At 37.8% G+C, this 17994-nt stretch overlaps 2 protein-coding genes across 3 annotated transcripts; one reads left to right on the forward strand and one right to left on the reverse strand.

Annotated features, from left to right (window-relative positions):
* Positions 1–1919: 1919 nt before the first annotated feature.
* Positions 1920–11868, forward strand: npm1a (nucleophosmin 1a). Of its 2 annotated transcripts, XM_037748358.1 has the most exons (12): positions 1920–2099; positions 3413–3492; positions 4594–4713; positions 4841–4934; positions 5850–5965; positions 6048–6100; positions 7136–7138; positions 8023–8083; positions 8172–8252; positions 8447–8557; positions 8681–8755; positions 10564–11868. In XM_037748358.1, exons 1-12 carry the CDS (start codon positions 2051–2053, stop codon positions 10612–10614), a joined length of 894 nt encoding a protein of 297 aa, XP_037604286.1. In that variant the 5' UTR covers positions 1920–2050; the 3' UTR covers positions 10615–11868. The 2 variants fall into 2 exon arrangements, with proteins under 2 accessions (XP_037604286.1, XP_037604287.1); XM_037748359.1 differs by lacking the exon at positions 7136–7138.
* A 1278-nt stretch (positions 11869–13146) lies between these two features.
* On the reverse strand, positions 13147–17990 carry cldn7b (claudin 7b). The gene is made up of 4 exons (XM_037748360.1): positions 17504–17990; positions 14887–15051; positions 14710–14794; positions 13147–14151 (listed from the first exon to the last, which is right to left on the reverse strand). Exons 1-4 carry the CDS (start codon positions 17724–17726, stop codon positions 13995–13997), a joined length of 630 nt encoding a protein of 209 aa, XP_037604288.1. The 5' UTR covers positions 17727–17990; the 3' UTR covers positions 13147–13994.
* Between the last annotated feature and the right edge of the window lie 4 nt (positions 17991–17994).

A 17994-nucleotide genomic window follows, 5' to 3' on the forward strand; every position in this document is an offset into this window, starting at 1 on the left:
TTTTCAGACAAAATACAAAGAGGAAAAAACAAAAACAAAAATTTCAGACTTTAATTGTCCACAAAACTTAATAAATAAATCTCAATAAACTTAAACAACAAAATTCATTACTGACAAGAACATACACTAAACCAAAACAGGAGAAATCGGAGTAAACACCAATTAAATAGTGCATCTCGCCTTCTTTTCCAGGCATTAGAGACAAAGTTAGCAAACGTAAACCCATCAAAATTAAGATAAGATAAGATAAGATATACTTTTATTGTCCACGTGGGGAAATTTTTCCTGAACTCCGTCCAACTGCAGTTACAAACACTAAATTAAAACAGCATCAACAACAATAATAAACGATTCCACACAAGAAAGCGAAACAGTTCCACAGAAACAGATGTTTCAACACAGACACAGTCCACGTACATAATGACACATACTATCACACACAACATGGCAGGTATTGCACCCAAGTAGTGCACTGCACCGTCTACTGTCTTGCACATATTGCACAGACAATAGCCCAATATTACACAGATGCAACATTTTGCACTGTCCCAATTTAACATATTGCACTGTCCAAATGTAACATATTGCACTGTCCCTATTTAACATATTGCACTGTCCAAATGTAACATATTGCACTGTCCCTATTTAACATATTGCACTGTCCCTATTTAACATATTGCACTGTCCCAATGTAACATATTGAACATATTGCATAGTCCCTATTTAACATATTGCACTGTCTAACCATATTGCACTGTCCTTATGATAGCTTTATGTTACGAGTTGTTGAGAAGTTTAATAGACATCGACAGATATCTCCTGCTGGAAGGTAAAAGTTGGTACTCCTGGTGTAAGATGTGAGTTGGGTCTGACACAATTTTCTGAGCCTGTCTAATAACAGACTGCTCATAAAGCATCTGGAGGGTAGGGCAGTTTTTGACCCCCATAATCTTCATGGCAGTCTGCACCAGGCGAGAAATCTGTGCCCTCAACTGCACAGTCAGGTTACCGTACCAGGCCGAGATGCCATATCTTATGATACTTTCCAAGACAGCCGGTAGAAAAGTAACATGATTAAACACCCATTCCAATTTTTCATCTATATACCAGAATACTTCTGGGTTTTGTCCATATATCTCATGGAAAATATACATTCCTAAATCATCACTGTAAGTACACTGTCCACTTCCCCCAAATCTATCTATCTATCTATCTATCTATCTATCTATCTATCTAGTTATCTATCTATCTATCTATCTATCTATCTATCTATCTATCTAGTTATCTATCTATCTATCTATCTATCTATCTATCTATCTATCTATCTAGTTATCTATCTATCTATCTATCTATCTAGTTATCTATCTATCTATCTAGTTATCTATCTATCTATCTATCTATCTATCTATCTATCTATCTATCTAGTTATCTATCTATCTATCTAGTTATCTATCTATCTATCTATCTATCTATCTATCTAGTTATCTATCTATCTATCTATCTATCTATCTATCTATCTATCTATCTATCTCTCTATCTAGTTATCTATCTATCTATCTATCTATCTATCTATCTATCTATCTATCTAGTTATCTATCTCTCTATCTAGTTATCTATCTATCTATCTATCTATCTATCTATCTATCTATCTCTCTATCTAGTTATCTATCTATCTATCTATCTATCTATCTATCTAGTTATCTATCTATCTATCTATCTATCTATCTATCTATCTATCTATCTAGTTATCTATCTCTCTATCTAGTTATCTATCTATCTATCTATCTATCTATCTATCTATCTATCTATCTATCTATCTATCTATCTAGTTATCTATCTATCTATCTATCTATCCTGTGTGTTCTACACAGTGTGCTCCAGTGGGTGGCGCTGTTTCTTTTCTACGTGCCTGCATGAAACAGAGAAGAAGAAGAAGAGAGGAGGCGGAGTAATACCTCCATGTGAGTAACACGTTAGTTAGTGCTCACTAGAAGTAGTTGGTTGTTTCTTCCACCGCAGTCAGGCAGCTTGTCAGCGTTTTAATCTCAACATGAACGGTTTAGACGAGGAACCAATGGCGCCACAGACCTTTCTCTACGGTAAGGTTTTAAATTCTGCACATCATATATGTTATTTCAAGGTGTTTAACGTGAATTTAGCTGTCCTCGTGTTTGACCACTGATATGAGAAAACGGTTTAATGCAGCTGCGAACGGTCCTCTAATGGAAGGTAACGCTCTTATTGTAATATTAAAGCATTTTAAAGAGTGTTGTAAGGTGTTCATGTTGCTATGGTAGCAGGAGGTGGAGTGAGTCTTGGAGAACTGCGCCAGGCTAACACGTGTTTGGCTACCAGCATGGCGGCGCCCTTGTGTATGTGAACAATGTTGATATTTCTGCATTTTCTTTCCACTAAACGTTGGAATTGTCCTAGTTTAAATTACATAATGTTTTTGTTACACTTTAAGCTAAATTGACATGACAGTTTGTTAGCTCGTCGGGAAAAGAAAGCTATCTCAACGTGGTTTCAAACACATGTGCTGCTGACTCCCTCCGCCTGGGTGATAAAGTAGATCCTTTGTAATTAGGTCAATTGGTTTGCTCAAAGCTATCCCAGCAAACACTTCATCATGTTTGAAGGACTATTAGATGATGTGAATGAATATGCTAACATTGGAAGTCCCACTATTAAGTGTTTCTTTGGATGACCTAGTGTAGTGTAGTGTCTCGTCACCCAGTTTAACCTCTTCCCCTCCTCCTCGTGGGATCAGAACTATATTTAGACACGATTGAGATGTATATTGCAGACAGGAACCAGAGATGGGTTTATAATAACTCTCTTGTACTGCTGAGATTTTTTTTTTTTTTTTAAATTAATTCAGACAATAGGAAATAAGTAAAATATAATTTACACGTGTGATATGTGAAATTATTTTGACTAATTATCCCAGTAATTAGTCAATAATGATGAACATATCCATTTGAAACTATTGTTCCAAACAGGAGATAAATTGGTAAACTTGAATTTTATTATTTATTGAAATGCTATAATTTTACTAATAAAGAAGTACAGTCTACCATACAGTCAAAACCCTTGTTACGAAGCATCAGACACCCATTAGTTCTGTTAATTTGAACCATTTAAAAATGACTTTACAGTTATTTCTCCTAATTGAGGGGGATTCACTGACCATGTGGAAATATTCATATCAGTAGTCTGTATGTCTCCCTCTAGTGTACATTTGAAATATAGCACTTTTCACCCTCAATGAGGTCACTTCCCACATTTTTTTTTTTTTTTAAGCAAATGACTAATCTGGCACAGATTTGAAATATTAGTATGATTCAAACTATCGTTGTCGGAGCACTTTGTGTAAATTGTAATTGATTATTATTTGTAATCTTTTCATCAGGGTGCGTGCTGGAATCTGGAAAGGATGTGGTGTTCAACCCAGAGGATGATGACTTTGAGCATCAGCTGGATCTGAGGATGGTGAGTACCCTGAGATCTGATCAAAGAACGCATGTCATTTATTAAAACTTGTCAAGTGTTCTATATTCCTCTGTTGACCCCTATTTTGGTATTTATGAAACCACTTTTGAATATGTTCACCACTGTGTGGATTCTTATTTCTTTTAAATATTGAACAAACATAGGGATACAGTTGCAGATGCAGCCCTTAAAAAAAAGGTCTCGTATTGCATAGCCATTGCACCCACTATGCACGTTGACAGATGATTGAATAAACCTGATTCCAAGTGATGGAGCAGAAATAGGCATAGTGTCAAATGGCCGACTAAATGAACACTATTCTCTATTGGCAGCCTCTGAGATGGTCCTCATCAACATTTGGAGAGTAAGTGCCTGGATGTGGCAACAGGAGCCAAATGTGAATCAAGCAAAATAGAATTCTAAGTGGTGTTACCAAATGTTAATTAGTAGTTTAAATGTAATGGCGGCTGCTTTTGTAATTTAGTTAGTTCAAATTAGCATCCTGTTTCATAAGGTTCCACCTTCTTGCTGCTTCCTGCGTTTAAGTTACACGCACATTTTCTTTGACAAAATAATTACTATCTACACAACAATAATTACATGCCTGAGCTTGAAACTCAGTTTAACTAAATCAACAGCACAACAAAGTCAATGTTTAGCTTTTTTTTTTTTTCTGCAGTAGTTTTAGGGTGCAAAAATCTCAGTTCACACTGATTATCAGAATAGGTTATGCATGATTCATGTCTGTCACTTTGTTTCTCAGACTCATTTTGTTGAATCAGTCAGTATCCCAATGAAAATTCAGAGATGGGCAGCAAGTTGTGCTGCAGTTAATCAAACCTTTTGTATTTATTAATCTTTTCTGGTGTCACAAAGAAACGATTATTATTAAATAATAGACCTTAACTGGACCCCGTATGCCGTAAGTGGTGTCGACCAAGTAGAAACTCTACGCTGCATTCTGCTTTGCTTTCACACCACAAACTGAACCAAACGGGCAAACGTACCAGTTTGTTTCAACAGATTTCAAACAGTTCCGGTACGAAAGCACCCTTAAAGTTAACGCAGAATTACAGCCATCTGTTGCTTTGCCCACTGTAGGCCTGTGTGGACCCCAACACCAAAGATGAACTTCACATGGTGGAGGTGGAAGGACAAGACACAGAGGGTCAGAAAATCAAGGCGGCGCTGGTCTCCCTTAAGCCCTCTACCCTGCCAAGTGTAAGTAAACTGAACACAAAGTGTCTTCCCACTGCGTCAAATTTACAAGTTTAAGGGTGTATTGGTTGAATAATGCATCTCATGTATCCAATATCAACTCGGAAAATGATTAAATTATTTGTTGCAGGTGTGCCTTGGTGGTTTCACAATCACACCCCCAGCAATTTTCCGTCTGAAGGCAGGCGCTGGTCCAATCCACATCAGTGGACAACACCTCGTCAGTAAGTATCTGTCACAAAGAGTGTGGGTGTTTTCACTGGTCAGAAAAACAGTTGTTCTATGTATATTTTCAGTGCGGTTTATTGTGGGGGTTTCTGCATTAGTAACTAGGGTAACACTTCATTTTACATGTCTGCAAAATTTCATGGTAATTAGGTGATATTTAGCAAGTTACCTTTTTGAAATTTCTTTGGAATTACTGTCAAATTACCCCAATATTTACCTCAAAATTTATGAAAGTACTTTGTCTGTCTTCACTTGGGACTGGACTCTGGACTTTTATTATTATTATTTTATATCTATTATAAACATTATTTAATAATTATATTCCGCTATTTCCCAATAAGCAGTAATAAATAGCTGGTGATTTATTTAATACATTTCCAGGAAAATAATACAAATTAATTGATATACTTTATCTCCATGTCTGCTGGTAATTAGATTATAATTATCAAATAACTTATTTGTAATTTCTTAAAAAACTCCCTGAATCATTAAATTAGCTACCAGGTTACATTTGTGTAGACCATAAGTCACACAATGGTGAGATTTGTGCCTCATCAGAAGTGTCTTCTATTAGTTTTAGTTTTCCACCTCCGATGAAGAGCAGCGCACATCCGCTTCTCAAGCCTAAGGGCCTTATTTTAACGATTGTATGCTATTTTAGCATATAATTATTAAATAATGTTTGTAATAAAGTAATTTTCAATAAATTGAGGTAAATATTGGGGTAATTTGGCGGTAATTCCAAAGAAATTTCAAATAGGTTTCTTGCTAATTATCACCTAATTACCATGAAATTTGTGTTACCGTAACTAGTTTGAACAAGCAAGTTTTTTTTTATTATAGCGCAGCATGTATTTGGTTTTGGTGGTAGTGTTTAAACCTAGTCTAACATTTCTAAATTCATCTTAAAGTGATGGAGACCGATCAGTCTTTTGAAGAAGAGGATGACGAGGATGAAGAAGAGGAGGAGGAAGATGTCAAAACATCAAAGAAAAGAGCTGCTTCCTCTTCACCTGCCAAGTCTCAGGTTTGTTTTACATCCTTCAATATTTCAGTCTCTAATTTGTCAAAATTCAAATGACCATAACCCACTGTTTACCTTCTTGCAGAAAAAAATGAGAATGGAAATGGAGGAGGATGACGACGAAGATGAGGATGATGAGTGAGTGTCAAAGCATTCTAATCTGTACATACACTGAAACCCCAAAATTCAACACTAGAATCAAAAACCGGCCTCCCCGTCCCACCGGGTTTGCGGTGGTGCTAATAAATGGTGCACAGATTTATTTTGTGAGTGCAACTGTAGGTCACTAGGGTTGTCACAAGCAAACCAATAATTGCTTTCGGTTTGGATAGTTAGAAGAGTGTATTGCCTCTGAACAGCACTTTGATAAGACGGATTAATAAGATGACATCCTTTTATTTGTAATGGTGCATATAGCTCCAGTAGCAGGTTTTGTGCCCATAAGATCGGATTAGTTTGGATGACTTGCGCATCCCCAGTCTGCAGTCCGAGTGCTCAGCACACATACAGACGAGCAGTGAGAGCGCAGTGGGAGCAAGATGCCTGAATATTTATTATTCATTAACAATTTTTAATTCAAACACATCACAGTTTGATCAGTTCTAAGTATCCTTTTTATAGCAGTAGCCCATAAGATACTTTTCTTTAAAAGTTATTTTTATTCTTTTATAGATTTGTTTTTGCTTTTCAGAAAATGTTTTTCTTTAAAACCCAGATGGTAATATGGCACTTTAATGCACTAAATGGGTTTCGATTTGACAGATAATATTGTATTCAAAACATAGATTTATTTTCTTTAAAAAGAAAGCCAATTAGTTATTCCGTCTTATTTTAATTTTTTTGTATTTACTATTGCTCCTTAATAAAGTAGAAATATTTCTTATCTGATTGTTCAATTTAATCGGTAGAATACTAAATGATAAATTGCTAAAATAATAGATAGCTGCAGCCCTATTTATATCTTAATAACCACTTACAATCTGGCATCAAATTGACAACTTCTTGCCAAAGTTGAATATCCAAATCCTATCATCGTTCTTTTAAAAGATCCCTGAGAATGTCTTGTGTTGCTTTTCTTTTTTCATCAGCCTGATGTTGAATCTTGAAGTGAAATTTAAACATTTGATATGCCATTAAAGTGTTTGGATACTTTTCTATTTGGCACTCTGACAGCGAGTGTACTTCTGACTAGAAGGTGTGGATGCGCTTTGTTCACCTGGCTTTGTGTCTCTGATGGAAATGCTGCTCTACGTTAGCTTGATTGGGTTTGTCACTGGGATCGCGTTTTAGCACTGAGGACAAAAATTTGCACCTCAACCCTTACAGGGAAATATTTCGGTTTTCAGTGTATGCCTTGTATCAAAGTTAAAGCGCTAGTAATGGAGATAAAACAAAGAGGGACATATTAGTTTAGTCTGCTTAGTTTTTTGGTAAAAGACCAACAGTTTACATTGCATGTAATCTTAACATAATGTGTGTTGGAACAACAGTGGGAGAAAACAAGATATTGCGGCTTCCCACAAGTCTTTCTAGAAGAACTAAGAATGATCGCACATTTATCTGTTCAAAATGTACCTTTTAAGGGAGATTTGTCAAGTATTTAATACTCTTATCAACATGGGAGTCGACAAATATGCTTGCTTTACGCAAATGCATGTGTATATATATATATATATATATATTATTTGAAATCAATTAACACAAAACAATGACAAATATTGTCAAGAAACCCTCACAGGTACTGCATTTAGCATAAAAAATTTTCAAATCTGACTTGACTACGATTTGCCCAAAACTGCATGTGATTAGCATAAAGTGATGGGAGACTCATGGGTACCCATAGAACCAATTTTCATTCACATATCTTGAGGTCAGAAGTCAAAGAATCCCTTTTGAAAATGGCCATGCCAGTTTTTCCCTCACCAAAATTTAGCGAAAGTTTGGATTAATGCCGTTAAAATGAATGTGTTACCGTGTTATCAGCGCGCTAAAAATCCTCTTTTTTTTTTTAGTGATTTGGATTGTTCACTTTTTAATCTTTATTTTATTCTTTTTTTTAGCGATGATGATGATGAAGACGATGAGGACGAGGAGAGTGAGGAAGAAGAGTCACCTGTTAAGGTAAGCACCAATTTCATCCAGTTTTGTCAGTTTCCAGCTGAATGACCCTGCAGTCCTTTTCTCACCAACGGCTGCTTATTTGTTACAGGCCAAGCCGACGCCATCCAAACCAAAAACCCCCGCTCAGAACGGCAAGAGTCCCAAACCCAACACTCCTGCCAAAAAGCAGGTAATGATTAGTTTTCATAAACTGGACCTTTTTTTTATCTACTGAATAGCATGTGGGCACTACTACTTAACCGTTGGATGTAGCCAGTATGTTACAAAAATAAAACTCTCATATCCAACTTAATTTCTCCAAATGGTAAGATAAAACCAAACTTGTCTCTCTTTCCTAATATCTAAATGTGATGTTCATTATAGGAAAAGAGTCCTAAAGGTAAGGGTGCCAAGTCACCTAAAACCCCAACAACTCCCAAAGCAATTCTAACAGTTCCTGAGATTCAAGCCAAGATGATGGAGGCAGTGAAGAAGGTCAGTATCATTGGAAATCCTTCTTAATTTATTACCATCCATTTCCGTATTACCTGAAAGAGTAATATGTGACGTGACGACATTTAAATTTACTCATTGGTTGTAATTCTTTCCATTTTACAGGGAATCATATTACCTAAACTGCAGCCCAAGTTTGAGAACTTTGTGAAGAATGGCCATAATGTCTCAGACCCCAAGGTACAGTACAAGTTTATAGTGCCTGCCAATATTTATCATACCCCCCATTGTTGTCCTAAATTATCTTGGTAAACTTAATAAGGAGACTTTACTTTATATGCTTATTTTGAGTTCATTGGCCATAAAACATTGGAACACATTTGGGAAACACATGCGTACATACTTGGTTTACTTGCACTAAACAGGCTGCGTCCAAAATCGCATACTTACGCACTACATACTCAATATGTGTATGATTTTCAACATACTTTTATGTGAATAAACAGTATGTGTCTTTTCTGATGCACTGAACTGTAAATACCACGTCCCTTATTGAGAGCCTCCTTGCCGGTTGTAGACGCATAACCATGGTAACCCGTACCCATGTGACCAAACAATGATTTGTGAGAATTCTGAACTAATTTAAAAACTACATTATGCCGAGCAAAGTGAAATATAATACACGCGATCAGCGGTAAAAGCGCTCTGCACTGGGTGTGCCATTGTTTTCCTATGGGGAGAGCGGCGCCGCCCAACAAGGCGGAGGCACCACAGAACACTGCGCTCAAAGTTGTGAGAAACTGACCTCAGTTGCAACCGTTGTTGTTGCTGCCTGGAAACGGTGAATGGTCTTCTTTGCACACTTTTTTGATGTTATATTATACCGGCGCTGTGCTTAGACTCTGTAAGGCTCTGCGCCCTGTCTCTCGGTGAACGAAGAGCAAATGTGTAGCTGCAGTGTGTAACAATTAGAGGGATTTATTGGCAGAAATGGAATATAATATTAATAAGTATGTTTTCATTAGTGTATAATCACCTGAAAATAAGAGTAGTTGTGTTTTCATTACCTTAGAATGAGCCGTTTAAATGTACATAGGGAGCGGGTCCTCTTCACGGAGTGCGCCATGTTGCACCGCCATGTTTCTACAGTAGCCCAGAACGGACAAACCAATCTCTGTTAACTTTTCCTGATTGGGCCAGAGTCAATAACGCATCTCGCTCCCATCGCCGCCGCTCTCGCTTTCTTGCGTCACCACTCACTTCCCATGCACACTCTACTCACTGGCTCTGCTCCAGATGACTCTAGATAGGGCCATTTGTGTTTTTGCATCTGCCACCGTAGCTCTCCAACACGCTTGGCACACTGGAGAGGCTTCAGTTGGTTGCAATTGCCTCACCTCACCACTAGATACCGCCAGATTCTACACACTGCACCTTTTAAATTACAGCATTATTGACGTTGGAGAGCTGCACGCCATTATCCGTCAGGCACTTTGTCGTTACTACCACATTGCATTGTTGGATATTTATGCTGGCGTAGTGTTCAGTATTTGCATATTGTAATATTTCACCAGAAATGGTCTGCAGTTTGCATACCATTGGTCATACTAAGGTTTCGGCCAAATTTGGAAGACCAATCTTAACCAATGGTCTTATATGATTAATGGATCTTAGTTTTGAGATTAAAAAAAATATATATATATTTTAAATCCTGTCAATTTTTATGGTAATTTTAGCTAGCATGTTTTTGCATTTTGTCTTTATTCAATAGTTCACTGTAGAGTGATGACAGGGAATGAGCATCTTTCAAATTGGAAGTTGGATGTTGTGTTTTTGGTCCTTGTGAAAACGGACTCAGTCTTTGTTGCTCCAAAAAATGTCAAATCTCACACACGGGATGTCACGTTAAAGTAAATACAGTGAATATATTGTACAGGACCAGATCAGTAAACAATCTGAAAAGTGCTCATTTGTTTTCTAATCAGACACGTTAAATATGTGCCCCATGCTTCGGCCACCGTGTTAACAGTTTTTTGTCTTCTCTTTAGGTCGTTTCCGAGCTGTGGAAGTGGAGACAGACCGTGAAGGATGCTAAATAACCGTCTCAGGAGTTTTATTATCTTTTTTTTTTTATGACTTGTTTATACCCATTGCACCTCTCAAACCCTCTGAAGCCAAACTCAGTGCCTCGCCATTCATCTCTAAGTCCAGTCCAGAGGACTAGAGAGAGACAGTGATGTGGACGCTGACCGCACACTGTGGTGTTGCGTTGTCTTTCCTCCGTCAGTCACCCTCTCACTGGGGCAGACAAATGATTTGGTTTGTTGAATAAACCCCCCGGAGAACCAGCTTACAAATTTGCATCTTTTTGTAAATGTGTAAATAAAATTCTCGCTAGATTGTCATCACCTGAATATGGAGGACATCTTAATGTGTTTTTTATATATACAGTAATTTGGCCTCATGCAGGAACAATAAAAATGCATCACACACATAAAGTAACAACTTCTCAACAAATGACAAAACTTCAGCTAATGTTGGCCTCGGCATTTAATGCAAAGTTTTTGACTGACAGACATCAGCAGTAATGATCAAAACATAGATATTGATTGAGCAATACAGATTTTTCTAGTATTGTCCATGAACATAAATAAAACTTTGCACTTTTTGAATGTTTATGCTATTGTGAGATTCCTACGGTCAAGATCCCATGACCACAATCTGTCTTAACATAATAGATGTCATTTTTATCATGTATTTTACCGTCCCAAAGTAGTCAACCGTGTCACAAATGAAGCATCCTGCACATTTCAGCACTGTAAGTAGAGATTGGTTCATTTGGGTTGTTTGTATCACCATGACTACTAGCCAACAGGACAAAGGTTGGATATTTAGTCTGAGTGACTGAATGCATGAAGGAATTCCCCAATTAGTTATTTTTTGTTAACCTGAGTTGCTTAAAACTTTCCAAACAAGGATTTGCAGATGTTACGTTCTAAGAAAAGTCCCACCTGTACTCAGTTTGATGAGGCCACAAGTTCTGTGCTCATGTGACCAGTTTAAAGTAACGTTAAAAATGTAAATGTCGATGCATGAGGCCTGTTGAAGTAGAAGATCATTCCATGTTCCCAAGAAACACGTGTAAGTTTGTATGACCTATATAAAATGTGCTGTGGGTTTGGATGGACTATACCAAGATTCATTAAATAAAAATACTATGTAAGTGTTGCTGTTCTGTTTCTCTGCAACGAGATTCTCTGATGATTTTACCCCTTTTTGAAGATAAATTCAGGTATTTGATTATTTTTATGTGCAACAATGGTACTTGCTATTAAAATTTCAAGCACAGACAATTCTTGTTTTGTGTTTCTTTGGACACTGAGCGTTAAATCCAAGACATATCTTGAATTTTGCATTAGCTATGGGAAGTGTACACATCCATCTTTTTCATAAAGTTCTCCTAAATGGCTTGACAGGCAGGAGTTTTAGTTAAGAGTTGATACGAGGTGCATGTTATGTCCTGAAATTGCACAAACTACTGAGGAAATGATACCCCCATCTCAAAATATGTATTCTTGAATTTGTATTTGATTAATACATTTACAAAGAATGCACCTACACCCAATTATTACCATTATTTATATGAATCAAGGAGGACTGTTTTTCCCCAAAGCAAGTTTTCCCAAAGCACTCCACAGTGTATAGATATAAAATCATATGGTAATGGAGTTAAACTAATAGAGTGCTCTGGTGTGATTGCATTGTGTGAGTTTATAGGACAGAGGCAGACTGGGGTCAGACGGTTTGGCCACTTCGGAGTGAAATCATTATCATTATTACTTTTTGGATGTGGCCTGAGGGGAGGAAAGAATAATGATTATAGAGAATGGCAGGCAGAATGAGAACAGAGGGAAAGGAGAACTAGTGCAAGATGCTGCTAATAAAATCACAAGAAGTTCTAGGCATAATGATAAAGTGAGAGGAGATGAGACACTAAAAAGAACAGGAGGATTCAGGTGAAAATGCTCCACTGCAGTGAATGATTTTGAAAATATAATACACTATTTACAATGTGCAGTATATATAGCATCTACCCCAACTAAAAGCAGTTACCTTAACACACCACTAGGTGGCAATAAAACCAAAACAACTTTCATTTTGTTAGCCATTATGAGGCCTTTCATCTAAAAGGAAGATGGCTTCCAGCCAGTTAGTATGGCCTTGATGAATTCAGGTTCCTACCTCGGTACGAAAATCACCTGTAACCTGAGTCTGTTATGTTTGCTCACCAACATCTCTAAATGCCAAAATACTGCATGTTTGAGTGTGTTCATAACTGTTGCATATGTCAACTGTGTTTCACAGCATGCATGGATTGTGAACTTGTTTTCTTAAACACTACTTTAAGGACAAAGTTGATGTGTAGTCTTATTATTTTATTTCCCTCTTTTAAATGTATTTTAAATTAAAAAATAATATTTTAACTGTTTAAATTCTAAAGCAGCTGCATTTCCTTTTATTAGCTTTAAAATGGAGCCCGCTACAACCTAAAAATAACAATTTGAGTTCATATGTTAAAGAAATTAGTGGCATTAAAACAAATTTGCGTAAAGGCATTTCAACAAGCCAGAAACAGTAAATTTTCCACTTTTATTTTATGTACAACAGACATTGCAAATCACAATTTAAAACGTTTAAAAAAAAAAACTGAATTTGATGAACGCTTCAACAGCTTTTGTGACTTTTAAAAAAACAGTAGCAATAAGCCAAGCCCATTCACACAGACAGTTATTATTACAGAACAACTCAACAAATAGTCAGCTCACAACATCTGTCCCGCTGTATGGATGCATGTATGTAAGTCGACAAAATATTGGCAAGATGAGTTAAAAGGTATATTGGAATTTATATAGTTACAATTTCACTCCGGCACTTGATTAAAATAGTCTACAGCGGAACTGAATGATTTGTAGTTTTCATATAAATAAAAAAGGCACAAATACGTGGAAAGATGGTAGCAAATTGATTCTCAGGTGCCGGATAATGAATATGCATTCGCCCTATACAGTCAGAAATGGTGTAAGAGTGACTTCTATTCAGTGCATTCAAATCATTTCCCCCTAACGCACTGTAAAATCTGGCATGCGAAACATATTTCTACATACCAAGTTGTATAATATCACGGGTGTTTCAACCTTAACTTAGTGCTTTACAGGTGTCTACTAAGTGGATAGGATACAAATCATTAAGCACTAATGGGAGTTCCAGACAGGGCGAGGCCATTATTTAAAACTTGAATGCGGTTTGTTAAAACAATATTACAGTAACATCACAGGGTAGCCCTGAAGAAACTAAAATATAAAATAAAAAAAAAAAACAGCTCCTGGGATACATCTTTTCAACGTTATAATCTCTGAGTTGGACCTAGCAAGAATGTCAAAGTGTTCCTTCAGCCTCTTAACACCGAGTCCCGTCCTGTTCAAACGTACTCCTTGCTGCTGGGCGGTCTGGAGATGGGGTACTTGGGTGTTGAGTTGGATTTTCCTCTCGGGCAGGACGCTGCCAGCATGGCGCCTCCGACTACGGCCAGGAAAGCTCCGGCCCAGGCAATGAAGATGGCGGAACCAAACTCGTACCTGCAGACAGAGAAGTTACAGTGAGTCAAAAAGGGTAAACGGATGTCGGCAGAGCTCCGACTGATATAAAAACAAACATGCACAATAAAATTCATCAGCACTAGAGGAGTGGCTGGACACATGCAAATGTCTGCATGTAGAAGGGGGAGTATCAGCTTACTGGAAATTACACATCATAATGTTGATCCCACTTCAACATTTTGTATTTCCTTATAAGCATTTTGTATTTACTTATTTGTACTGTGGTTATTTGTTATATATTGCACACCTTAATGCAAATGATTGTACATATTTCTTCTCATTTTATTATTTTAACACTTTTATTTCTTTATGTATAGTGTGTTTAAAGTCCAGCATTATGTACATAACTTGCATGTTACATACTCCTTTATTTCTATCGTCTTACATTTTTTTACTTTTATACAAGAGCAACTGTAATGCCCAAATTTCACCCGGGGGATCGATAAAGTATTTCTGATTCTGATTGAAATTTTCACTCTCAAAATGTGGTCTCTGCAGAAGACAGAAAGTTTTCAGCTTAAATGCTCGTGTACTTACTTGGTATTGACGGGGGTGAAAGGGTCGTAGAAGGCTCGGATGATGTCGTGAGCGTACCAAGAGCAGGCGATGATGGCACACAAAGCTGTGGGAAAGTAAAAAGGGAGAACGTCACTTAAACTGTTAAGAGTCAACAAGGGGAAAAGGAAAAAAAAACAAGATAAAATGGCTTCTTACATCCAATCAGGATGATGATGCCTCCAACCATAGCAATGCGGGATTTTTTGGTTTTGTCATCTCCTCCGCAGTTGGTGCACTTCATTCCCATGGTGGCTGCGCCCAGGCCAATCACTGTTACGATGATGCCCACAATCATGAGGGCGCGGGTTGCCTGGAGGGCACCTGGGTAAAGAGGAAAGGATAGGGTTAATCCATCAGTTATTGTGACAAGTATTCAACGCCAGTTCGGTTCGCAGGGTCATGGGTGTGGCAACATTTGGGCTTTACTAGAGTAAAATAATAAATCATTTGAAGTGAATTTCTATAGTGATTTGTAGTGACAACTTATTTTCTGCAAAGTTGCTTGTATGCGCATTAAAGCCACCATTCGGCAAAAAAGCAGTGTAAACAAACACTGTTGGTGTACTATAGGGCGGCTTCTGTCTCTTGTGTCTCATTGCCGCTCCCTATAACAACGAACCACAGAAACTGGCTCCAGCTAGAAGTCACGGAGAAACTAGAAGGGGGTGGGGGAGTGTGAGTGTGTGTGGGTTTGTATGCATGCAAGTCAGAAACAGGTCTGACCAGGTTTCTGGTTTCATTATGAGGAAGACACTCCCAATTTCAGGTGCTCGCAGCCTGCTTTTCAGCAGGTGGACGCTTCGTAGCTTAAACCTACCATCCGAAAAAGAAAGACCCTATCTTGAATGTGAAGAATGCCCCAATGAGTCACAATCTAGTGGTCACACTTTTCGCAGTTTTGATATCAATTGTTCCTAAACTTCAGGTGTGCGTTAGTAGATTTTCGCAAAGGTATTTCTGAACAACGAGCCGTTATTTGTTCACTTGCTCCGTATCTAACCGCAGCTTTAATCACACAATGTTTATCAGCAGTTGGTTTGTGCTCATGTTTGAAGAGGCGATATAGACGAATTGTGCTGCAGATATCCTATCAAATGTTTTGATAAAGCCAAATAAAATGCGCTATTTTGAGGAAAATGGACAGTTGGTGAACTTTTAACTCACAAAATACAGATGTGAAGTGCAGTTGAGTGAATATGTTGAGTCAGGGATTAACACACAGGGAGGGACCGATTTACAAAAAACTGCACAGAGGACTTCCCTGTGAGTGACTTTCTGGCAGTTAATGCCCGAGGGTTAATCTATCAATCAGTTCAATTTGAAACATATACAAGGAAGAATCCAACTGCCGTGCCACCATTGACCCACAGCTTTTAAGATAAGAGTCATAAAGACAAATACAGTACATGGACTTGTGTTGTTTTACTTTAAAAAGGCATTTCTTCATTTAGCTTTAGATGCAATTTTTTTTGCTAATGGCCTACATGACTACCAATGACTAACCAGTTCACTTTGTTCCCAGAAACCGCCCACACTATTACATACGATAGCCCGGAAGCAGGGCCTTTTTTAATCGCTTAACCTATTCACTATATAAGTGTTGGAAATGCTGCATTAAATGCAATCTTATCCAGCTTCTGTAGGAAAAACTCAACATGTTCTCTCCCAAAACATAGCAAAGAATGTTTTTGTGTTCATTTGAATGCCCTGTAGGCCAAAGACAAAGCTGGTATTCACACATGTTGACTAAACACTGGCTCATACAGGTGTTTGTTAACCTACTAGGCTGTGTAATGCAAGTCCTACACTATAGGGTTCTCTCCACACATGCAAGAGGAGGAGGAGGGGGTTGTACTGCACTGGACAATGGATGCAGGATAATCATTGCCTGAGTGTAAAAAAAAAAGTGCTGCATACACACTCCATCAAGTGGAAAGAATGCAAGATTAAAAAAAAACTAATTATCTCGTTGCTTTCCTGCACCGTGCAGGTGAGGCCTCATGGTGTGCTTTAAACTAAATGATCTTGCATTGTAGGTGAATAAAAGGGGAGTTAATAAGTGACAGAACCGGTTAGCCAGAGCCACAGGAATCTGTAGCAGCGAAAGAGTTGTAAAAAAACAGCTCAGAAGTAAGTGTAGAAAATGCCCTTTAGGGGAGAAAAAGAAGTTACAAATTCAAACAGGTGCATGTCGGTTTGTTACATCATTTCCGGGTTTTTGTGTAGGAAACGGTGAGCAAAACTAACTTTAAAAGCAAGATGAGCTTCTAATGAGAATTACACAGTAGGCCTATATGTGTTTAGACTTTTAATTCTTATTACAGAAAGACTAAATTAAGCCAGACTGTGAAGCTCAAGGCATCATTTTACAGCTTTTCAAGGGCTTTAAGGCCTAACTCGGGCTAGTAAACTCTGTTTCTTCTTTTAAATCACGCCCTCAAAACCTAACCTTTACAGGGAGGCCTTTCTTTGCTTTCAAGCAATCCCTTGTTTTAAATTCCATTATTGTTGACTTTTCTTACAAAACTCTTATGCTCAGAATTTTATTTTGGCCTATGTTTTTAATCTTGATTTTAACTTATGTAAAGCACTTTGTAACTATGTTTGGAAAGGTGCTATACAAATAAAGTTAATATTTATTTATTTACCCATAATAGACTTAAAAAACAAACAAAAAAAAGTTACATTTTTGACGCTTTTGGTCCAAAAAAAAAAGAAAAACTGTGATGACCCAGGCTGCTCTGAACGCAACACTAGGTGTGTATTAACTTACTGTTGAGCTGCAGGATGGAGTCGTACACTTTGCACTGGATCTGGCCCGTGCTCTGGAACGCGCAGCTCATCCACAGTCCTTCGTACATGGCGATGGCCGTGATGATGTTGTCCCCAACATAAGCGGACATCTTCCATTGGGGCAAAATGGTGCCAATTATCAGTCCAATTAAGCCGAAAAGTGCCAGGGCGAATCCCAAAATCTGCAGACCCTTGTTGGCCATTTTAAACACTTCTTCTTCTTCTTCTCCGGTGAAACCAACAAAGAAGACGACGTCCACCTGCTGTTGAAGGTACAAATCCCGCACTCCTCACACTTCTCACGATGTTTGGCTTAAGTTTGCTGACAAAGTTGGCTCTTCTGTTAGTTATCTGTTTAGTATTCCTTTAGCTCTCTGACAAAGAAGTTAGTAGCAGACAACGGTGATATTTCAGTTTATATAAAGTTTGGCGGAGCTTCTTCTTCACGCACCTGTTCGTCTGCCGCACCTC

The sequence above is a fragment of the Sebastes umbrosus genome, chromosome 17 (assembly GCF_015220745.1).
Source record: "Sebastes umbrosus isolate fSebUmb1 chromosome 17, fSebUmb1.pri, whole genome shotgun sequence".
NCBI classification, from domain to species: Eukaryota; Metazoa; Chordata; class Actinopteri; order Perciformes; family Sebastidae; genus Sebastes; species Sebastes umbrosus.

What these genes read in the sequence shown, in the direction of transcription:
- npm1a (XM_037748358.1), top strand. Translation starts at nt 2,051, where the DNA reads ATGAACGGTTTAGACGAGGAACCAATGGCGCCACAGACCTTTCTCTAC. An exon ending in AGCCCTCTACCCTGCCAAGT is followed by an intron (nt 4,714 to 4,840) that starts GTAAGTAAACTG and finishes TATTTGTTGCAG; the next exon opens with GTGTGCCTTGGTGGTTTCAC. An exon ending in TGATGGAGGCAGTGAAGAAG is followed by an intron (nt 8,558 to 8,680) that starts GTCAGTATCATT and finishes TCCATTTTACAG; the next exon opens with GGAATCATATTACCTAAACT.
- cldn7b (XM_037748360.1), bottom strand. Translation starts at nt 17,726, where the DNA reads ATGGCCAACAAGGGTCTGCAGATTTTGGGATTCGCCCTGGCACTTTTC. An exon ending in CATCATCATCCTGATTGGAT is followed by an intron (nt 14,795 to 14,886) that starts GTAAGAAGCCAT and finishes ACTTTCCCACAG; the next exon opens with CTTTGTGTGCCATCATCGCC. An exon ending in TTCACCCCCGTCAATACCAA is followed by an intron (nt 14,152 to 14,709) that starts GTAAGTACACGA and finishes CTCTGTCTGCAG; the next exon opens with GTACGAGTTTGGTTCCGCCA.